The 23633-nt window shown below is 51.3% G+C and overlaps 1 protein-coding gene across 3 annotated transcripts in view; it reads left to right on the top strand.

Moving 5' to 3' along the window:
• The window catches only part of SEMA6C (semaphorin 6C), a 56149-nt gene extending 32770 nt beyond the window's left edge, over nt 1-23379 (top strand). For 2 of the 3 annotated variants that reach the window (XM_077920798.1, XM_028709528.2), the window contains one exon: nt 19867-23379. In XM_077920798.1, the coding sequence (XP_077776924.1) occupies nt 19867-21104 (1238 nt within the window). In that variant the 3' untranslated portion in view covers nt 21105-23379. Of the gene's footprint in view, nt 1-356; nt 516-19866 lie in introns of all 3 variants that reach the window. The other variant, XM_028709527.2, reaches the window with a different exon arrangement.
• The last annotated feature ends 254 nt before the right edge of the window (nt 23380-23633 follow it).

Genomic DNA, 23633 nt, shown 5'->3' with positions numbered 1-23633 from the left:
CCCCCAAAAAAAAATATTAAAGTTTGAAATTGGAGGTCGCCTTATACACGGAATGTTGCATTTATTTGTTTCTTAATTTGGGGCTCAAAAAAAAGTAGGGGGCGTCTTATACATGGGGGGCGTCTTATACACGGAAAAATACGGTGTGGTGTTTTTGAGGAAACCTTGGAACTGATCCCCTGCATAAGGTGTGATTGTACAGTGTTTGCGGAGACCTTTCCTGGGTCTGCAGCCTTCGCTGTGGCTCTTTAGAGGGGGCCCTCCTCCCATTACCCCCCAACTGGCCACCCCCCCCCAAAATGTCATCATTTTATTGCTTCCTCCTCCTGACACTGTCTTTATCACCGGCAACGCAGGAAAGACGCAGACCTCCGCCGCCGCCACCACCACTCTCTCCTCTCCCTTCCCAGAAGCGCCCACTGGGTCTCCTCCCGCTAGCTTGGCTCCCGACGCCCGCCTGGCCCCGGGCGCAGGAGGGCCACGCTCCACCCTCCACGTGGCTGTGAGCAAGCAGGGTAAGAAGGGGCCGATCACCTGACCCCCGACCCTCTCTGCCCGCATGCGCACAAACAGACACATGCGCCGTGTCCCCACGACCCGTCCCCGCAGTATGGCACCCCCGTGATAACAGCAAGCTGTGCAAGAACCACTAACTGGTGCGGGGAGGGCCTGGCGGTGGAATGCAGAGGCATGCGAAATGGTTGCGTCGCTGTGTCTTGCACGTCGGGGAGCAGGGGTTGCGCAAGCCGCGCACGGTCGCCTCTCTCTGAGCAAAGGACAAAGAGTCTTATTTAGGATCCTGGGTGGGAGATGCGATTGCGCTCACCGGAAGCGAAAGCTTTGTCTCTCTGTTATTATTTTTTCCATAATATTTCATTTACGTTTTCTTGGTCTACAAAGGTATGCGCGCAACGTCTCTTTTTTCAAGTTACATTTTCCATAGGTCAGTTTCATTTGTTGAGACATTAGGATGCAAAAAGGGACGCGGGTGGCGCTGTGGGTTAAACCACAGAGCCTAGGATTTGTCGATCGGAAGGTCGGCGGTTCGAATCTCCGCGATGGGGTGAGCTCCCGTTGCTCGGTCCCTGCTCCTGTCAACCTAGCACTTCGAAAGCACGTCAAAGTGCAAGTAGATAAATAGGTACCACTCCGGCGGGAAGGTAAACGGCGTTTCCGTGTGCTGCTCTGGTTCGCCAGAAGCGGCTTAGTCATGCTGGCCACATGACCCGGAAGCTGTACGCCGGCTCCCTCGGCCAATAAAGCGAGGCATGGGGAGGCTTTGAATGAGTCCCGTCTGCAGTCTTCCCATCTGTAAATAATAATAATAATAACAACAATAATAATGATACAGTGGTACCCCTGATTGCGAACGGGATCCATTCTGGAGCCCCGTTCGCAACATGAGCAGAACGCAACCCACGTCTGCGTGTGCGCGGGTCACGATTCACCGCTTCTGTGCATGCGCATGATGTCATTTTGTGTGTTTGCTCATGCGCGAGTGGCGAAACCCGGAAGTAACCCTTTCTGGTACTTCTAGGTTGCCGCAGGACGCAACCTGAAAAGATTTAACCTGAAGCAAACGTAACAAGAGGTATGACAATAATAATAATAATAATAATAATAATAATAATAATTTATTTATACCCTGCCCATCTGGCTGGGTTTCCCACTCTGGGCGGCTTCCAACAAAAGATTAAAAATACATTAAATTGGGGCGATCGGTGTGTCCCGCCTCTCAGGGTTGCTGTGTGGTGGGCACTATCGCCTGGCTGGCAGGCAGAGTTTGAGGAGGACTTGATGGGATGGAGAGGAAGGGAACCGCCAGCTTTCTGTACGTCAGGGTGGGGGAAATAACCCTGATGAAGCAGGAGAGAAAAAACAGAGAAACGGCCCCCAGCGGAAATAGCTCTTAAGAGCTGATCCATTTTGGGAGAATTAGGCGTAATGCGTATTGCAAACACGCTCTCTCCTGAACACAACACAATATATTTCTGCCCCCACTCCGAAGCAAAATGTGAGGAGATGGGTTTTTGGCAGGGGGGAGAAAATAGCCCTCAAATTGCAAACAAAATGCCCCCAGACAGCTGTGTAGAAATGAGAGAATTAAGCTGGCAGGGAAGATAAAGGTGTGCGAGGGGAGAGAACAGCCGCCAAAAATAAGCTGGATTTTGTTTTTCAATTTAGGGAGAAGCAGGTCTCCTGGGAAGGTGGTTTGTGAGCATTCTCTCCTCCCAAACCCCAGGCAGAATCTGATTTTGGAGTGGTTTCCTCTTCTGAGTCCAGGTCCTTCTCTGTACATGCTCAGAGGTTCCCTTCCCACACGGCAGGGCAGTGGGAGCCATTGCTATGATTATATGGGTCTGTATGTCTCTTCATTTTTGAACCAGAGAAGAATCGCAGAGGGTTGGTCTAGCAGAGACTAGGATGAGGGTTGCAGTTATCGGTATTTAAGGCAGACGTGCTGCAAACCGCCTGAAGGAAGCTCACGTGGTAATCTCCATTTTGTAAAATTATAAAGTTATGCATGGCACAGAGTGAGTGGCGAGGGGGAAATTTTGTCTCCTGCTCCCTCCAAGCACTGGAACTTGGGCATGTACAGCGAAGCTGAACTTTGGAAGACTCAGGACCGATAAAAGAAAGGATTTATTCACATGGTGCATAGTTAAACGGTGAAACTCCCTCCCACATGAAATGGTAATGACCACCACTTTAAAGGGCTTTTTAAAATAAGGATTAAATAAAATGGATTGATCCGTTTGGTGTGAATCTGCAGGCTTCGCCTCTAGCAGAAATATGGCCTTGCTATATCTCTGCAAGGAGGAAAGGGACCTAGTTCAGCAGCAGAACAGGGGTTCAATCGCCATCCTCTCTGGATGGGCTGAGAATGTCTGAAAACCTAGAGAGCTCCTGCCAGTCAGTGTGGGCTATATTGATCTAGACAGGCCTAAGTGCCTGAGTCAGTATACGTTCCGGTAATCCTAAATAAAGCAGAATGGGGGACGGGACACACAGCCTGTAAGGCATTTGGGACATAGCTCATCTTCCTTTATATGTATATATAACGAGAGAGATCTCACTGGCTTGTTCCAGCTTTTTGTCCCGTCGCCATAAATGGCAGCCATTTACTTCTCCTCAACACCATGAGGACTAGATCCTTATTTTGGGAAGGCAAAACTGGGTCAGCCAGTTTTAGCTTCTCTCACCCTCGCACCTGCCCACATGTCTGGGTCTTGTGAAAATAGGGCAGCGTTTCTCTGGTTGCCAGGAAAATCCTCGGTTTGGAGTGGTGAGAGCCATACGCTCACCCGACTGAACAGGCCCAGGGGTTTTGTGGCATTCATAAAACAACCCACATGCCTTCAGTTATCTTCTAAATGTCAGATAGTTGTTTATCTCCTTGACATCTGGTGGGAGGGCGTTCCACAGGGTGGGCGCCACCACCGAGAAGGCCCTCTCCTCCTTTCTTGCAAGCCCTATCCTTTGGAGCAGGAGAAAACAAGATGAAGACCCTTGAGATATTTGAAGATGGCTGTTGTATCTCCTCTCACTCTCCACTTTTCCAGGCTAAACAAACCCAGCTCCTTCAACCGTTCCTCATCCGGTATGGTTTCCAGACCCTTGGAAGCAAAAGCAATTTCTGGCTTGTCGAAACGTTTTGACGGCTGACACTGCTCCAAGAGCCACTTTCCCTTCTTTGAAACCTCCTGTGGGCCGCATTCTGATGGGGGATGGATCCAGAGGCAAAAGGGAGTGGTCCAGTTAATGGAGAGGTTACTTTCTTGCCGCCGGCTACCTCCTGGTAACGACACACACAACATAACAGGCTGTTTTTGACTATGTAACTTCTGTTTCAAGCACAATTCAACAGAGGGCCTTCTCGGTGGTGGCGCCTGCCCTGTGGAGCGCCCTCCCATAAGATGTCAGGGAGAACAACAACTATCAGATTTTTAGAAGACATCTGAAGGCAGCCTTGTTTAGGAAAGCTTTTAATGTTTGATGCATTACTGTACAGTGGTACCTCGCAAGACGAACGCCTCGCAAGACGGAAAACCCGCTAGACGAAAGGGTTTTCCGTTTTGGAGGCGCTTCGCAAGACGAATTTCCCTATGGGCTTGCTTCGCAAGACGACAGCCCATAGGGAAATATCCGGGACAGCGGGGAAGCGCAGCGCGTCTTCCCCACTGTCCTCGGACCTCCTCCGAAGCCTGGCGGCGGGGCGGGAACACCTCCTCCCGCCGCTGCCGGGCTTCGGAAGGCTCCTCCGAAGCCGGGCGGTGGGGCGGGAACACCTCCTCCCGCCGCCGCCGGGCTTCGGAACGATGCTCCGAAGCCGGGCGGCGGGGCGGGAACACCTCCTCCCGCCGCCGGGCTTCGGAACGATGCTCCGAAGCTGGGCGGCGGGGAGGGAACACCTTCTGAAGGCGGGCGGGGGGCGAAAGTCTTTGCTCCCCCCCGCCTGCCTTCCCGGGAGAGCGGAGAAACACAGCGTGTTTCTCCGCTGTCCCGGACGGCTTTTGAAGGCAGGCGGGGGGGAGCAAAGACTTTCGCCCCCTGCCCGCCTTCAGAAGAGGTCCTGGACCTCTTCTGAAGGCGGGTGGAGGGCGAAAGTCTTTGCTCCCCCCTGCCTGCCTGTCCTGGAGGGCTTTTGAAGGCAGGCGGGGGGGAGCAAAGACTTTCGCCCCCCGCCCGCCTTCAGAAGAGGTCCAGGACCTCTTCTGAAGGCTGGCGGTGGGCAAAAGTCTTTGTCCCCCCTGCCTGCCTTCCCAGGGGCTTTTAAATCGCCCCGGACAGCGAAGAAGTCCTCCGCTGTCCCGGGGCGATTTTAAAATGCTGCCTGCCAGCATTTTAAGATTGCCCCGGACAGCGGAGAAGCCCTCCGCTGTCCCGGGGTTTTTTAAAATGCTGGGGGTGGGAAGAAAAGCCCTTGCCCCCCCCCCCAGCCTTCAGAAGAGGTCCGGTGACAGACTGTCCCCGGACCTGGTCTGAAGGCGGTTTCCCTAGGAACGCATTAATTGATTTTCAATGCATTCCTATGGGAAACCGTGCATCGCAAGACGAAAAACTCGCAAGACGAAGAGACTTGCGGAACGAATTAATTTCGTCATGCGAGGCACCACTGTATTTTAATATTTTGTTGGAAACCGCCCAGAGTGGCTGGGGAAGTCCAGCCAGATGGGCGGGGTATAAATAAATTATTATTATTATTATTATTATTATTATTATTATTATTATTATTATATATCTCACAAAGTATAATTCCATAGACCAAGACATCATGCAAGCAGAACATGTTGAGTGAAATTAAAGTCCAATGGATGGTCTCTGTTTGCATGATGTGCTGGTCTATGGAATTACACTTTGTGAGATATTATAGGTTGAATTGTGTTTGAAATAGAAGTTACATAGTCAAAAACGGCCTTCTATGTTGTATGTGTTCTTACCAGGATTGTATTTACGTAACCTAAGGTTTAGTAGTAGGGACGCAGGTGGCGCTGTGGGTTAAACCACAGAGCCTAGCACTTGCCAATCAGAAGGTCGGCGGTTCGAATCCCCATGATGGGGTGAGCTCCGGTTGCTCGGTCCCTGCTCCTGCCAACCTAGCAGTTCAAAAGCACGTCAAAGTACAAGTAGATAAATAGGTACCGCTCCGGCAGGAAGGTAAACGGTATTTCTGTGCACTGCTCTGGTTCGCCAGAAGCGGCTTAGTCCTGCTGGCCACATGACCTGGAAGCTGTACGCCGGCTCCCTTGGCCAGTAAAGCGAGATGAGCGCCACAACCCTAGAGTTGACCACGACTGGACCCAACGGTCAGGGGTCCCTTTACCTTTACCTAAGGTTTAGTAGTGTTTTGCAGGCTAGCTCCTGCCCGCCCTCCGCCTTCCACCCAGGCAGGCCAGAGGCGTTGCTCAGAGTGCAGGGACGTGTCCCAGAAAGGCAAATAATATTTGGGGTGCAAATAGGGTGTGGTTGAGAGAGAGAAAGCGAATGGCCTGGATGTAGTTCCAAGGGTCAGGCAGCCGCCCTGGAGCTGCCAAACCCTTAGCTCTGGGTTCTGCTTAATTTATTGACCTGGCGTGCGGATCCAAACACGCAGGCCCCCACGACACTCGAGGAAACAGGGATGCAGTTAGAGGGGGGAAACCTCTGAACGAAACGCGGGCTTCCTCCTATTCAGAGCAAAGGAAAGCACATCAACCCACAGAACAGCTTTCAAGGAACAAAACATCAAACCGTTGCACAGCCCTGACTGGGGCGGGGAGAGGAAGGCCGTCTTGGCAGAGGCCCGCCGCTAATTAGCTTGCAATCTTCTTGCCAAGGGGCAAACGTGTCTTTTATTTTATTTTTAAAAGGGACGCTCTCCCTTTTTTTTATTTCTGGAGATCAGCTGTTCAGCATTAAACCTTCCATTTGGCCTGCCTTTGCCGAGGCAGTTCAGCTGATCTCGTTGGGACGTGTGAACGGGACGGTGTTTGTGTATGCCGTTTTCAGATGCTCTTCTTGTTCGGCGTTATTTTAATTATTTGACCCCACACCACTTTAAAAAAACAAAAAAAGCTCCCAAACAATGAAATCCTGAGCTGAGGAAAGCGGTTTTCTGCGGCCTGTACAATTACAATGCTAAATGTATCCCGGCACCTCTCTAGTTTCCGTTTCCATAGATGCAGCACATCGTTACCGTGTGGAACTCCCTGCCACAGGAGACGGTAATGGCCACCAATTCAGAGGGCTTTGAAAGAGGATTAGATAAATCATGGAGGAGGAAGATGCTGAACTACTCAATGGGTGGCTGGCTCTTCTTAGGTTATGAACTCTCTTCCTCCTCTTTCCAGCCCTTTAAGCCCCTGGCCACGGCTGGATCTTGTAGCCAGAAGTTCCACAGGTTTGTTCTATCTTACTACGCATTCCACAATGAAGCCTTTCCCCTTTTTTGCCACTCCCAAATATGCTGCAAAACAGTTTCTCCAAGACAATCCGCAAGTTCTAGTATCCTCTAAGGGAGAGATTTTTGCAAAGAGAATTTTGGAGGGTTGCGTCCCACAAGGGCCCTACTCAGGGTAGCCCCATTGAAATTAGCAGGCATGACAAACAAAAGTCCTTTTTCCATCTCTGCTGTATTAAGCAGTTGGTCCCTTACCTTTCTCGCCCTGATCTGGCCACAGTGATCCACGCGACGGTCACCTCCAGACTGGATTATTGTAACTCGCTCTACGTGGGGCTGCCCTTGAAGCTGACCCAGAAACTCCAGCGGGTGGAGAATGCCGCGGCAAGACTCCTTATGGGGTCCTTGCCATGGGATCACATTCATCCAGTGCTTTACCAACTGCACTGGCTCCTGGTGGAGTACAGGATCAGGTTTAAGGTGCTGGTTTTGACCTTTAAAGCTCTATGCGACCTAGGACCCTCGTACCTACGGGACCGCCTCTCCGGTCTGCCCCGTGGAGGACCTTAAGGTCCACAAATGACAACATTTTGGAGGTCCCAGGTTGCAAAGTGGTTAGATTGGTCTCAACTAGGGTCAGGGCCTTTTCAGTACTGGCCCCGACTTGGTGGAACTCTCTGTCACAAGAGACCAGGGCCCTGCGGAACTTGACATCTTTCCGCAGGGCCTGCAAGACAGAGCTGTTCCACCAGGCCTTCAGTTCAGACTCAGTCTGACCCTTATGTTTCCCTCGCCTTATGGTTTTGATGCGGCTGCATTTTAAATTGCATTTTAACCTGTATTTTAAATTGGTTCCCCCCCCCCCATTATGTTTTTACTGTATTTTTACTGTTGTTAGCCACCCTGAGCCTGACTTTGGCCAGGGAGGGCGGGGTATAAATTAAATTTATTATTATTATTATTATTAATTTCAACTTGTCTACTCTGAGTAGAGCTTAGCCAGGCAAAAGCCTCTCTGGTTTAAATTACGGCTCGAGAAACACATTGCGACTTGGAGGCAGTAAAATAAGACCGCTGGTTGCTGCTATCTGGGCTTGTAGCCAGGGAGACTTTTATTGTGAAGTTTTGAAAAGGCAGGAAAAATAAGCCAGACTTGAGACTTCCTGTTTTCCATGAAGGGGGTTAAGGAGAAAGAAAAGGGGTCTCCGAGAGAGAGAGTATTTATCGAAGGAACCGCTGGCTTGTCAATCTTCTTTCAAAAGCGAGGGCTGCGTTCAAAAGCACCTCCGAAATAATTTTAGCATTCCAAAGAGCACCAGGTTGTTCCCGTTATAAAACAAGGCAGGGCTTAGTGATGGGGAAAGAATTCAGTTAATTCTGTGTTTAAAAGTACCGTATTTTTCGCCCTATAGGGCGCACCGGCCCATAGGGCGCACTTATTTGGGGGGGGGGGGATAAAGGGAAAAAAATTATCCCCACCCCCCCGAGCTTGCTGGGCTGGGGGTGGGGGAAGCCCGAGCTGGGGGAAGCCCCCAGAACGGGTCCTGGAGCGATGGCGAGGTTGCATTCAACCTCGCCATCGCTCCCAGAGCTTGCGGGGCTGGGGGCGGGGGAAGCCCGAGCTTCCCCAAACCCCAGAACGGGTCTGGGAACGATGGCGAGGTTGCGCTCAACCTCGCCATCGCTCCCGGAGCTTGCTGCTATCCGAAGTCCAGGGAGCACGGCGCTGTAGCCCGCTGCACACCCCGGGCTTAGGGCAGCTATCCGCAAGCCTGCAGATAGCTACCCTAAGCCCGGGGTGCACAGTGCCGCGCTCCCCGGGCTTCGGGCTGCAGGCAGCTATCCGCAAGCCTTCGGAGCCCACGGGAGTTCCCGCCGGGCTCTGCAGGCTTGTGGATAGCTTCCTGAAGCCTGGAGTGTGCACCGACCCCTCTCGCTCTCCAGGCTTCAGCGAAAGCCTGCATTCGCCCCATAGGACGCACACACATTTCCCCTTCATTTTTGGAGGGGGAAAAGTGCGTCCTATAGGGCGAAAAATACGGTAATTCGCTCTCCCAGAAAGAATTCAATAATAACACGGCAGGTTTGAAATTCACACCTCTCCGAATTTTGCGATGACATTCTCCCCTTTGCCCGAAAAAGACGAACAAAATGTTGAGTTTCCCGAAAGAGATGTCTGATTGGCCAATGTGAGAATAGGATACTGAACTTGATTGATCTGGCCTCATCCAGAAACCAGACTCTAATTAGGACCTTAGAAGGGGGGAGTGGTTTGGAATTAGTGCAGAGCCATAATAGTCAACAAAATAAATTCACCCAGGGTTTTATGAATGAGCAGAGTTGGGGAACATCTGTGGCATTCCAGATGTTGCTGCTGTGGTCCAGCTCATAGCAGCCAGCATGACCATAGGCGCCGACTCCATGGGGCTTGAGGGGGCCCGAGCCCCCTCAAAAATTCGTTTGGGGGGGCTCCGCCCCCCCAATAATCTCCAGCGCCCCTCCAGCAGAGCGCCATCGCCGCCCCTCCCCCATCCCAAAATGCACAGGGAGGGGCGGGCTGCATGCCTCCTGCCCTCCCTCCCGAGCAAAAGCTCCACCCAATTTCCTTTGGAGCTGATTAATAGGCGCAGCACGCTCTCCCCTATTCGCTCACGAGGAGGCGGTGCCACTTTATTTGCATATTCATGAGCTTATTTATTATTCATGAGCTTTCCCGGGCCCCCCCAATATTTTTTATAAGTCCGCGTCCCTGAGCATGACCAATGGTCAGGACTGGTGTTGAGATTCCGGCCACATCTGGAGGGCCACAGATTCCACCCACCTTGCCTGTAAAACCGCTTGTGGACCTTGCAGCATCTGAATGGATTCTGGGCTTTGCTTGCTAAATTCCTCCAAAATTTGAGGGGTTTTTTTGGGGGGGGTGTCCCAGGAAAACCGTGGAGTAAAAAAATCCATTTTTATACAGGAAGTGGTGGACTGAAGTACGGGGGGGGAGAGAGAAATCAGACTTTCCCAGGAGGGTGGTGGTTAGATAAAAAAAGGTAAAGGTACCCCTGCCCGTACGGGCCAGTCTTGACAGACTCTAGTGTTGTGCGCCCATCTCACTCAAGAGGCCAGGGGCCAGCGCTGTCCGAAGACACTTCCGGGTCACGTGGCCAGCGTGACAAGCTGCATCTGGCGAGCCAGCACAGCACACGGAACGCCGTTTACCTTCCCGCTAGTAAGCGGTCCCTATTTATCTACTTGCACCCGGGGGTGCTTTCGAACTGCTAGGTTGGCAGGCGCTGGGACCGAGCGACAGGAGCACACCCCGCCGCGGGGATTCGAACCGCCGACCTTTCGATCGGCAAGTCCTAGGCACTGAGGCTTTAACCCACAGCGCCACCCACGTCCCATTTTAACCCACAGCGCCACCCGCGTCCCATGGTTAGATATTCTTCCTCAAACCCCACTCCCACCAGCCCAACAGCTGGATTTTGTTTGCAGAATCCAAAGAGGCTAGTCCTGTTTGTTAATTCAATTCAACAGGCTAGTCCTGTTTGTTAATTCAAATAGTCGAGAAATAATAGTTAGCAATATTATGTTCCTGTCGCAAGGTTTCAGTAGGGCTTAAACCCCACGCCCATCCAGATTTAGGGGAGAGGATGATACACCACAAAATATATATACGCAAAGCTAGAAAAATATATATTTTTACTTGCTTACGTAGCACGGTCTCTGCACACGGTGGCGTTACAATGGGGAACCCTGTAGACCCCTGCCCCAAAGGGCTTACAGTTGTGTAGTCGTACCTCAGTTACCGAACACCCCAGAACTCATATGTTTCGGCTCCCGAACGATCGAAAACCGGAAGTGAGTGTTCCGGTTTTTGAACGTTCTTTTGGAAGCCGAACAAGGAGCTTCCTGCAGCCAATCAGAAGTCGTGCTTAGGAAGTTGAACGTTTCAGAAGTCGAGCGGACTTTCAGAACGGTTTCCGTTCGACTTCCGAGGTACGACTGTATATCATGCGGTGGTGCAAAGCGAAGGGAAGGGAGTCAGGGTTAAGTCCAGGATCAACTATTCTGCTATACAGTGGTCCCTTGGTTCTCAAACGCCTTGGTACTCAAACAACTTGGAGCCCAAACACGACAAACCCAGAAGTAAGTGTTCCGGTTTGCGAACTTTTTTCAGAAGCCGAACGTGCTCCGTTTTGAGATTTACGCTTCCGATTTGAGTGCCACACTTCCGTTTTGAGTGTTACATTGAGGTCTGCCTGTTTTTGCTATTTATTTTGCGGTTTTTGTTTTTGCAGCTTTTCTTCGTTTTGTTTTTGTGACTGCGTGGAACCCAGTTCAGCGACTGACTGATTGATTGATTGATTGATTGATTGAGGGACATTGTTCATTGCTTTCCTTTTCTGGATCAATGGTCTCGTTAGATAGTAAAATTCATGTTAAATTACTGTTTCAGGGGTTGTTTTTCAAAGTCTGGAACGGATGAATCCATTTTGCGTTACTTTCTATGGGAAAGCGCGCCTTGGCTTTGGAACGCTTTGGATTTGGAACTGGCTTCCGGAACGGATTAAGTTTGAGAACCAAGATACTGGTATTGGTTTTAAAGCAGGGTGCAGAGACCAGGGGATTCTGCCGAAAGGGTTGCAGAAAAGACAAGGTATCAAGGAGGGGGTTGGAAGTGAGTTAGACAAGGGGCATCGCTCAGGTTTTCTGAAGGGATATAACAGCAGGGAAAGGTCAGGTTGGCCAATCAGAGGATTGAGAACTTACCGTATTTTTCACTCCATAGGACGCACTGGACCATAGGGCGCACCTAGGGATTTGGGGGGGGGGGGGATAAAGAAAAAAAAGGTATGGATCCCGCTCGCTGTCTTGGCTTCGTTTTTAGCCGCGGGGCTGGGGCGAGGGAAGCCCAAACTTCCCCTGACCCCAGCCCCCAGAACAGATCCGGGAGTGGTGGCAAGGTTGCGCGCAGCCTTGCCGCCACTCCCGGAGCTTGCGGATAGCTGCCTAAAGCCCAGGGAGTGCAGCAGGAGTTGGCACTGCGCTCCCCGGGCTTCAGGCTGCTATCCGCAAGCCTTCAGAGCGCGGGGGAACTCCCACTGCGCTCCAAAGGCTTGCGGATAGCTGCCTGAAGCCCCCGGAGCGCAGCACAAACTGCTGGTGCACTCAGGGGGTTTCAGGCAGCCTTGCCTCCGCTCTCGGAGCTTGTGGGGCTGGGGGCGGGGCAAAGCCCGAGCCCCCAGAACAGGTCGGGGAGCGGCGGTCCTTTCTCCCTCCTGGGGAAAAGCCCGCAAGAGCCGCGTGAAGCTTGTGTGCAGCTCTTGGGGGCTTTTCCTGCCTGCCTCCCCCCTGCATTCGCTCCATAGGGCACAGACTTTTCCCCTTAGTTTTTTGAGGGGGAAAGTGCGTCCTATGGAGCGAAAAATACAGTAAATGGAGCCTCCAGATCCAGGAGCAGTATAGCAGGTGTAACAACAGCAGAGGGCTGGTGTTTTCCATCTCTTGTTTTTTGGAGCCCCCGCCCCCCCAAGGCATCAAACCTGGCCTCTGCTGGAGAAGCAGGACAGTAAGCAAGGCTCGATCCAGACCTTTTTGGGCAGCCCACGATGAGGTCAACGGCGGCTGTTAGCAGAAAAAGGGCTGCCTGGCTGGACATATTGTTCATTCCTCTTTTCCCCTGTTAACAAAGCCCAAGCCGCCTCTGAAAAACCCAGACAGCTTTGTCCTTCAAACTCTCCTGCCCACATGCTTCCAATTGGTCTTGACAGATTAATCAACTCGACAAATAGTTGGTTAATCTACTCCTTTAAAGCAGCGGCACCTTTTCTTGTAGTGTTTTTTTTTAATGCCCTCTTTTGAAAAAGCTGGAGTACTAGCTAGCTATATAGCCCTTGACATTCATTGGGTTTTAAAGCCGCCTTGTTTATTTCTGTCCCTCTCTCCTCCGCTCGCCCAGTGTTTTTCCTTTTTACAAAAAAAATAATAATATAAAAAAGCAAAGAAAGAAATTGAGTTTCCATGGAGGCCCTTTTTTTCTGAGCTTCATTGTTTTCTCCCTGGGAAATGGTTTGCCTTTCTTTCTTTCCGACCAAATGATGGGATTTTTGCAACTCCCAAAAGCTAACAAAATTCGGGCCCCCAACCTGCGCACCTCATACTTTGTTCTGTGGACTGGGAGGGGGGGCGGGAATTGAGGCACGGATAATGCGATGGGGGGGACGCATCCTTTTGTCCAGAAGATAGAAATTGCCGGGCAGAGACAGTGGGAGAGTCTGTCTGTCCGCGGGGAAAATCCGAAGGCGAGATCATCTCTGCTGCGCCGGCTGACGTACTTTAGGGCTATTAAGCTGCAAATGAACGTAGAGGAGGGGAAGAGATCTCGAAAGATAAATCCAGGGAGAGGGGGACGCTATAAGGGGCGTCTCAAATTATTTGCGGTACTGAGGAAGGGACCAGAGGGACGCTTTTCTCCCCATCATCACCCATCACAGGGTTATCCAAGGAGGCCGAAGTTTGGGAGACTCAGGAAGGAGTTCTTCATGCGCAGAGCATGGATAAAACTGTGGAACTCACCGCTACAGGAAGCCACCAACTTAGATGGCTTTAACTACACAAGCTCATGGAAGGCCTCCACTGAATACCAGTTGCTGGGGGTCATAAATGGGGAGATTCGCCCTCGCTTCCCATTGCGGCATCGTTTTGGCTGGACTAAATGGGCCACTGGCCTGATTCATTACAGTTTTTCTTAGGTTCTTACGACCTCTCTTCATCCTTTCCCCAGCCCTCTAAGCCCTCGGCCACTGCCGGATCTTGTGGCCTGGAGTTCCGCAGGTTTATTCCATCCTGCTAGGCATTCCATCACCAAGCCGCTCCTGAGTCTGAAAAGACTCTTCCGATCACCCTCTAGGTTCCAGCATTGAAGGCGGGAGAGGTTTTCAAAGAGAGTTTAGGCAGCGGTTCTCCACCGGTGGGTCCCCAGATGTTGTTGGACTACAACTCCCATCATCCCTGAGCTCTGGCCTTGCTAGCTAGGGGTGATGGGAGTTGTAGTCCAACAACATCTGGGGACCCACAGGTTGAGAAAGGCCGGTTTAGAGGATGAAGCACTGCGTTGTGCGAGGGTAGCTCCCTTGCAATTAACAGGCGTGACTTTATGCTAGAAGCATCTATCTGAGTAGTGTTTATCCGACTGGTGCCGGGAAGGCAATAGGGGACAAAGGCACCGGGTTCGAATTCGGCCGTCCCCAGATGGAGGCCCAGAAAGAGAAATTTGCTGAGATGAGCAGAAGAGATGGGATCTGTTTGGATAATACGGACTCTCCGTAGCACCATCGTGCGACACCGCTGGCTGGTGAACGTGAGCCCCTGCGGCGCGTGGTCTGGTTATGCGTGGCAGCCGGTCTGACGTGGCTCCGTGTTTCCTCTCAGCTCCTTGCACCCTCCTCTAACAGCCTGGCAGCTTCCCCGTGGAACGGGTCCCCTTTTCCGCACGTGTCTCACGACCCTCGTGTTAACACACTTGTGCACGTTTGCTCCGGGTAACCTTGAGGGGGGGGGGAGGAGGTGAAAAGCAGGGGCTAAGAGTCTGCGCTTCTCCTGAAAGAGATTTTCCCGGTTACTAACCGCATGGTTTATCGCACCCTCGAGAGGAGAGGCTGGCCCATTCCGCAAAATATTTCACCCTGTTCTTCCCATCCCAGCTTGTGCATCGTACGAAAAAATGTGGTTTGCAAGGAGGGAGGGAGGGGGCGGGCCCCTCTTTTGGCACCCACCGGACGTGCCTTTGTGTCTGGAACTGCCATGGTCCAGAGGTTTCCGTGGCCTTTACATGATCACAAAAAAATCCCCCAACTTTTCTGCTCACGCGAGGAGCAGAGGAGACCAGGTGCCACGTGGATGGGCTCAATTTTGGAGCCAGCCCTCTCCCCGGCAGCCGATAAGTCTGGTTCAAGTGAATAGCGGGCTTAATTCTTTTTGTGTGTGTCTTCCTGGCCACCATCAAGACTTCTGAAAAAGGAGCACAGGATTGGGAGGGGAGGGAAGAAGAGGGGGGCCCAATCCCGCCCCCTAAGCTGATCACTTTTGACTATTATTGGGCCCCTAAGCTTCGTGGTTTCTCCTCCTCCTCGCTGTGTGTCCCGAATACCTTCCCTCTTCTAAGATCCTTCCCCTTTAACGGCATAAATATTCATAGTTAAAGGAAGGTTGTTTGTCAAGGCAGGTAGGTCTCTGGCCCCTAGGAGCCTCCATTCCGAAATGGGACCCCCAATTTCGGCAGGTTGTGGCCAGGCCTGCGCAGGCGAAATTGACCCACACATGAGATGTTAGAGAGGAGAGGGGAGGAGAAGGGGCAGGGAGGCTAAACAAGGAAGAAATATGCGTTCGGTTGAGGTCCACCTTGTCGGCAAAGGTCACAGCCGAGGCTTGCGCATGTGGCTTGTCAGAAGCAGCAACCCCTCAGGCAGCTGGATCCCATCCTCTAAAAGCGGTGAGGTCAAAACCATGCGGACCTCTGTCGCTGAATGCAATCTTCTGGGTAACACAGAGCTCTTTGTCTCATGAGACGCAGAACTCTGTGAAACCTGGGTGCTTACACAGTTTGCAGAGTTTGAGCCAGTTTGAAGCGCCCGTTTCTCCTCTCTTCCAAAAGTGGGAAGGAGAGAAACTGTCGGGCGCAATTCAGGGTGGAACTAACCCTCTCAGGGAGAAAAACACAGCAGCCATCATTTCCCTTCTCATCTTCCCCTAGTATTTTCCTTTTTTTACATACAGAGTTTTGCTTTTTAGGCCTTCCTTTGTCCCTTCCCCCCCTCCTGCCATCTGTTTTTTCTTTTATTCCTTTCCCCCCTATTCGCCTTCTCCCCCCCCCTAAAAAAAACCCCAGTCTTATTCTTTTTCCACATTTTTAACAACGAAACGGTCAGCTCCTTGATGGCTTTTCCTGATCATCAAGGTCTGTGAGGAGCAAACTCATCCCAGAGTCATTTGGCTGAGTCTTTGCCTCTGGTTCTGAATTAATTTAAAGCATGTGGATTCTTTACACACACACACCCCTAACTTATCCCGCTCAAAAAAAAGAACATTTAAAAAAAAATTTCTCCTAACACTCCATTAATGTTCTAGGCTCCCACTGGACCAGAGTGTTAGATCCATTGCTAGTCCTACTTAAGAGTAGAGCCCTTGAGGTGAATTGACATTGCTCCCTTTCGTGCATTGGTTCCAATAGGTTCTACTCTGAGTAAAACTCAGTTGGAGACAAACTATTGTTTCTGAACTTGCTGGCAGTGCCAGATATCAATCTAATTATTATTATTATTATTATTATTATTATTATTATTATTATTATTATTATTATTTCAATCTAAACATCATCATCATTATTATTATTATTTGCTTGGAAGTCACCCTAATAATTGAACAGTACATAAATGTAATTAGTAGTAGTATTATCATCACCATCATTAATAATCATATATTATATTACCGTTTAATTGTCAAGGTGACTCCCAAGTCGTTTGCAAGCGGAAAATCACCTGCCCCCAAAAATATAAGCCACGCATTTAAAACACACAATCAAACCATTGCATTGAAACAGGGAAATGAGCGTCTGCTATTTAAAAAAGCGCAACGCAACCCATTAAAGTAGCAGAACAGTTAAAAGGGAATTCTAGGAAAATAGAAGGCCGAATCATGAAAAGCCTCTGAGCATGTGCAGAATGCCCATCTCTCGCTCTCCTGAGCTTTTGTGCTCTTTTCTCCATCGCACACACTCCCCGAATCCGGTGGGCGGGGTCAAGGGCCAAAGTGGGCGTGGCCAAAGAGGCCACTCCCCTGTTGCATAGTAGGCTCCGCCCACAAAACCGTCACGATATTTGCAGATAGAGAGAGAGGTGATTGTATTTCAAGGTCTCCTTCTAGGCAGGCGAAAGCACTCAAGGAGGATGGAAGAGTTCTGAGGGCCAGAGAAGAGAGGTGTGGAGGGCCGCTTGTGAGCAATGCCCTGAGGGTCCCCTCCTCCCATATTAAATGAGAGCATATTTTCTGCCTTTCGAAAGTCTTTTCCCTCAATGATCGTTATTTACACAGGGGAAGGCAGAATCGGGTTCGAATACTGAAATTAATTAAATCAGGGCGTTCAGACTTCTAAAAGCCCAAAGTGAAAGCATCAAAGATAATTAACCGAGCGCACGAGGGGAGGGGGGGGGGAGCAGGAATCCAGTAAAATAAATGAACTTCATTACTAAAATACATATAGTGTTCTGCCTTTTCCTCCCTGGCAAAATTGCAGTAGAGACACAACACTAAAGATCTTTTTCTGTAAAAAAAAGAAAGCAGCAGCAAGATTAAAAATAATTGAGATTAATATTGTATTTTAAAACTCTAGACTTTTCCCGTGCCCTGGGTAAGTGAGACACAATCTTCCATAGCATAAAGATTATTAGTATTAGTATTATTATAAAATAGCAATATATATATTATTCTGGTCCATTAAAAGTGTGGTATAAATGGAAATTTCACATTAGCGCCTTTTAAAGCCATATTAAATGATCCATTTTCTTTTAATTGTACCGTTTGAGCTCATTAAAAGGGCTCGTTAAAGGGTATCTTAAAATAAGAATGTTTAAAAAGGCATAAGGCATTTTGAATCTGCGTTAAGGTTTTGCGGCTGTGCGTCCAGGGCCAAGGCCTCTGTGAACCTTTGAGCATACGAAAAGCCTGGAAGCGCTGAGTCAGAGCTGCTGGTCTGCCTAATATTGTCTACACAGACCGGCAGCAGCTGCCCAGCGTTTCAAGCAGACAGTCTGTCCCCGGACCCACCGGGAGATTTCAGGACCTGAACCCAGGACCTTCTGCAGGAAAGGAAGGCGATCTCGATTAACACAGCCATTGGGAGCCTTGCGCCCTCCAAGCGCTGCCAAACTATAACTCCCAACTTCTCTAGCTATTGATTAGGCTGGTTGCTGGGGCGAATCAGGCCACAGATTGCGGGTGGGTGGGCAATGCAACATTGGCACAAACCAGAAATAGACTGAAATTCCTCCAACCTGCTCCAGCCCCCCACTTCCTAGGGGTCAGCCCCATGGAGCTCTGCAGGACTGACTTCTGAGTAGACCTGTTGTTGTTGTTTAGTCGTTTAGCCGTGTCCACCTCTTCGTGACCCCCTGGACCAGAGCACGCCAGGCACTCCTGTCTTCCACTGCCTCCCACAGTTTGGTCAAACTCATGTTGGCAGCTTCGAGAACACTGTCCAACCATCTCATCCTCCGTCGTCCCCTTCTCCTCGTGCCCTCCATCTTTCCCAACATCAGGGTCTTTTCCAGGGAGTCTTCTCTTCTCATGAGGTGGCCAAAGTCTTGGAGCCTCAGCTTCAGGATCTGTCCTTCCAGTGAGCACTCAGGGCTGATTTCCTTCAGAATGGAGAGGTTTGATCTTCTTGCAGTCCATGGGACTCTCAAGAGTCTCCTCCAGCACCAGAAGTCAAAAGCATCCATTCTTTGGCGATCAGCCTTCTTTATGGTCCAGCTCTCACTTCCATACATCATGACTGGGAAAACCATAGCTTAGACTCTACGGACCTTTATCAGCAAGGTGATGTCTCTGCTTTTTAAGATGCTGTCTAGGTTTGTCATTGCTTTTCTCCCAAGAAGCAAGCGTCTTTTAATTTCGTTGCTGCTGTCACCATCAGTAGACCCGTAGAGGGCCGCATTGTGAATCGTAGCGGCTCTTTTCATGGACACACAGAGAGGAGGAGGAGAAGCCTTGAAGCTTTGTGACGGCTGGGTAAAGAGGGGCACCGTCTCCCCACGCCTGCAAAATCCACCCGGCTGAACCACCAGACGCCATTTCCATTTTCCATCAGCCATCTCAACCTTCCTCATCCCACCTCATCGCCGTTCTGTCTCTCCACGGAGGAGAAATAGCAGGCGCACCCACACCGCGCGTTTGAAGCGCATTTAACACACCTGGCTTCTCCCAAAGAATCCTGGGAAACATAGTTTGTTCAGGGTGCCGGGAATTGTAGCGCTGCAGGGGGTAAACTACAGTTCCCAGAATTCTTTGGTGGAGGTCATGTGCCTTCAATGTATGGTGTGGATGTGACCTGTGGGTTTTGTTTTGATGCATAGACAGAAAAAAATCCAAGACAGATTGAGATATTTGGCTAGTCACACGCCCACGGCTCTTTTTCTAGCTGTGATGTTCTGCTAATCTTTACAGCAAAACCTTCTTCTCATTTGGGCTGATCTCCAAATTTCTCATATGAGATTCTTCCACATTGAGGGTTTGTTTCTTCTGCTCTTTTTTTCAAGTCTGCTTGAGGTGAAATTTCGGTAGTAACTCTATTTTTAAAAAAATTGGCTGCAACTGCTGGAAAGTAGGAAAGACTTTGGAACAAGTCCACAATTTCTACCCCTTCCTTGAAATTCTTCCCAGTCTTCCCTAATATTCGGAAGGACCTGAGCGGTGGGCTGTACGCAACGCAAGCCCTACTCAGCGTAGACCCATAGAAGTTAATGAACATGGGATAGTCTTAATCTCAGGGCTGTGGGTTCAAGTCCCTTGTTGGACAAACATTTCCTGCGTTGACCATCGACCCTTTCAGCTCTACAATTCTACTTCTAGTCTTAGTCATTCCAGTGGGTCTCCTCTGAGTAAGACTTGCATTGGCCACAACCCAGTATAATACGAATGAGGCAAATTTGCTGTCCCCTCACCAGATGTTGTTGAACTACAACTCCCATCATCCTTCCTTATGCATGCTGGGGCTGATGGGAGTTGTAGTTGGGCCACATCGAATCATAAAATTGGGCAACTGGAAAGGGTTCCAAGGGTCATCTAGCCCAACCCACAGAGATCACGTCTCAATAATCACTGGCAGGTCAGGTGGCTGTCCCAACCTGGAGGGCCAGAGACGCCCTCACACCTGCCAGGTAAAGCGAGGCGGCCACGTTGGTGTCCAGCCCCCTAACCCTCTGTTTCTCTGGCTCCAGGCGTGCGTCAGGAGTCGGGCGGTCGCGAGGACGCCCCGACGGTCCACTTCACCTTCCTGATCGGATGCATCTTCGTGGCCTTCGTCTTGGGGGCTTTCCTCTCAGGGCTGCTGGTCTCCTGCTACTGCAACCACAGCTTCCAGAAGGCCAAGAGGGCAGGGAAGGACTCTGAGGGCGGCCTCCAGCGCCCGCTCTCGCTGCGGAGCCTGGCCAAGATGAACGGGTTGCTGGAGGCGCAGGCCAAAGACGCCTTGGCCGAAGGCGCCGCCACCAAGCTGTACACCACCTTGCTGCCCAGCGAGAAGGAACCGCCGGCCACCTCCGTCGCGGCCAAGGCGGGCGTCAAGGACCACCACCCGGAGCTGTCCGGTTTGCCCACCCCGGAATCCACCCCGGAGCTTCCCGTCAAGAACATGAAAGCCATTCGCAACCAGTGGGAGAAGAACCAGAATTTCAACAACGCCAAGGAGTCGCAGGGGAAGGTGCCCTTGTTCCACACCCCCGTCTCCAACGCCCACCCTTTCCCGTTCGCCAGCGCCGTGGCAGGGCCCGGGCACCTGCGCGGCTACGAGGCCCCCCTGGCGGGCTACCTGGACGAGAAGAAGATCCCGAACCCAGAACGGGTCCTGGTGCGGCACTCCCAGTGCTACCTGCCCAAAGGGGTGGAGGTGGCCGCCCTAGAGGAACTTCTCAAACACCTCCACGAAGCCGAGGGCTCCTCGGCAAAGGGCCTGGCCTGCCCCCGCTTTGCCCCCGCGGCCGTTTCCTTCGCCAACCGGGTGCAGCCCCAGATCCCGGACGTGGAGAGCGCCCCGTACTACAGCTCCTCCACACTGCCCAGGGACAGCCTGCCGCGGAGGCTGGACGTGCCGCCGGACCCGCCCGCGGCCGGCGAGAAAGCGGGCACCCGGCTGCACAGACACTCGCTCTGCGCCGCCCCCAAGCTGGTGAACGTTGGCGGGGGCGTGCTGTCGCGCCACCACAGCCTGGGCCAGGCGGGCCGGCCGCCCTCGTCTCTCCTGACCCGCATGCACTCCACGGGGACCTCGGTGCCCCACGAGGGAACCCATCCTGCCATCTTCCTCTCCCGGCAGCACAGCTACGGCGACCAGGTCCCGCTGGCCGGCCACGGGGGCATCAAGCGCTCAGTCTCCCTGGTCAAGCCAGGAGCGGGCGCCCAGGGGCTTTTCATGCCGTCCTCGCCCCCAGCCCAATCCTCCAGGCAGTTCAGTTACTGAGCCTCCAGGGTTTGTTTTGCGGTCGCCCGGAGCTGTGCTGGGGGGCGAACGAGGCCTAAAGTGGGGGCCCCCTGCCGCCGTAGCCGTTTCAAGATGGAAGGCAAGCAGAGGGACCCGCTTCTGCCAACCTGCCTACAACTGGACTACAACTCCCAGCGTGCCTTGCAGCGGTTCGCCGGGGGGGAGGCGTTTGCATACGGGAAATGGTGGGAGGGGAAGCGCTGGGTTTTCCTCTCTCCCCATTGGCTGCCTCCTGCTGCGGGCAGTTCTTTTGACCTATCCGGTCCTCCCCGTGACCACTGAGCCGAGTTGCCAAAATAAGCAGATTCCGTCCTTTTTCCTGTCTTCGAAGGCATTCACAGACAGGTGGCTTTGAGGGGCAAAGGCCATTCCTGAATCCCGGGCACCCGCAATTGATGCACCAATAGGGGTTACCGCAGCTCTTTTCGCCTCGCCTTCGTGCAATTCTGCTTCTGAAAATTCGGGCAGGCTGGTTTGGGGGGCAGGAAGTAGATGGCCGAGATGGGGTTCATAAAGGGAGAAGGAAAGTAGCAATTGGTTGTTGTAGAAGAAGTCCAGGCGACTTCTGTGTCCAGATCGCCCCCGTTTGAGGACTTGAGGGCTAGAAGCTTGCTAGAGCAGAACGCAAACTCTTGAGCTTTCTAGAATGTTGGGTTTCTGCAGCCTCCAGGCAAAAATTACGGTAGGCTCACAACTTTGGCCAATTTAGGCTATTTTCACCTTGAATTGGCTTCCGATCTTCGTTTGAGGTTCACCATATTCTCAGAGCAGGCTGCAAAGCCACAATGGCCCAGGCCTTGCTAGCTTTGGGGCTAGCTACCCTATACACACACAGGAGGATTGCTTTTGGAAACGAGACTCTGACGTGGCCACGGCCGCCTCCGGCACAAAACCTGCCTTTGGAGCCATTCTATCGGCACCCTTCCTTGGGTCTAGAATGTAGCATGTTGGGTGCCCCCCATTGAGGGAAGACCTTGTCCCCCAAACCAAAATTGTAGCACTTTTCTTTCTTCGAGACCAGAACATGGTGTCCGTTTATTTTATTTCTTTTGGTGCGGCCATCCTGGGAATGTGAAGTCGCGGACTCTGAAAGGTGGGGACAGCCTCCCTGGAGAAATAGTTTCCAGAACTATTCCAAGTTATTGGGCTTGGCTTTTGGAACGAAGGTGGAGCCGGAACAGGGACAAGCTTGTGGCTCACTCTTGAAGAGTTGCTTCTGAGTTACTTCTTCGGAAAGAATATTCTGGACCGTGCGGATCCCACCTCCTTCTGGAGAGCAGAATGTAGCATTTGAGATCCCCTTAAACCTCGTATCTTTCCTTCACCGACTTTTCACCGCCACCTTCCCAACCGGAGTTAAGATCGTCCATTTATTCCCTTGGCCCTCAACCCCTCCTTTTGTATTCCTTTCATTTTTAGCTCCCCGAATTAAGCCGGCTTTGCAAACCAAGTTCGCACAAGTCGCTAGTCCTCAAGACCTCTGGCGGCCTCGTTTCCGAGGAATTTGCCCCGCGTATAAGAACATGCATGGGTTGGTGACTAGCAAGCAAAACACAGGAAGGACAGGCTAGCTCCCCAGTTTACAAAAAGTTCAGCTTGGTCACCTGGAAACATTTCTGACTCGCCAGAGGCGATCAAGGAAAGCCTGGCTAAAGCCCCATTTCCCTTATTGATTAGATGCAACCATATTAAAAATATATATACGATATAAAAAAGCAGGGGGGGTTCTCTTTTTAAAAATATAGACCCCAGTTTGAATCTCTGCAGATGTTTACATCAGTCCCTAAAACTGTTGGCTGCATTCTTCCTGGGTCTGATAGCAATTCAAGAAGCAGAACAGGGAGAAATCTGTCCTTTGGAAGGGATTCAGCAGCCGTCGTCTGCTTCCGCAGCCTTGGAAAGGACACTTGATCCTGCCACGAATACAAACCGAGCGGGTGTCAGGCGAGGTCGAAAACCTCCGTTCCAAATCTTTTTTCCAAAAAAAGGAGGGGGGAAACACACGCACGGAGGGTGGTTGGTTTGGCACACTGCTCTCGGAAGGTCTTTTTAAAAAGCGTTGTACATAGGTATTCATAGATGTGTATATTTCCTTGTTTAACTTCATATATGAAAAGAACAGAGACAATAAATTTATCCTACTGTGTAGGAACACCAATCCGGAGGCCCTGTCCGGCAGAGCTGAGGACCTGTACATTTGGTATCCAGAATTATCTGTCCCAAGTCGATGCTTGAAATATATGTATAATCTCTTTGTGTCTTGAAGAACCGTTTCTTTGCGTTCTTTGCTCGCGGGATTTTGGAAACGGGGACGTCTGTGGAGACCCTGTTTTGCGAGTTTTCTCCGGAGTTGCCAGTTTGGGTTATATCTTGGTTTTGGGGGGGGGGGGAACCTCCAGATATTGAAAGACTCCCGGCTCCCACCATCAGCTCTAACCATTGGTCATGCTGACCACAGGGGATGAGCAAAGGAGGAGGGAGACCAGCAGCACCTGAAAGGGGGGGGGG

The sequence above is a fragment of the Podarcis muralis genome, chromosome 16, assembly GCF_964188315.1.
Source record: "Podarcis muralis chromosome 16, rPodMur119.hap1.1, whole genome shotgun sequence".
In the NCBI taxonomy this organism is placed as follows: domain Eukaryota; kingdom Metazoa; phylum Chordata; class Lepidosauria; order Squamata; family Lacertidae; genus Podarcis; species Podarcis muralis.
Note: the sequence above shows the minus strand (reverse complement) of the source record. Positions and strands in the feature narration are given on the sequence as shown.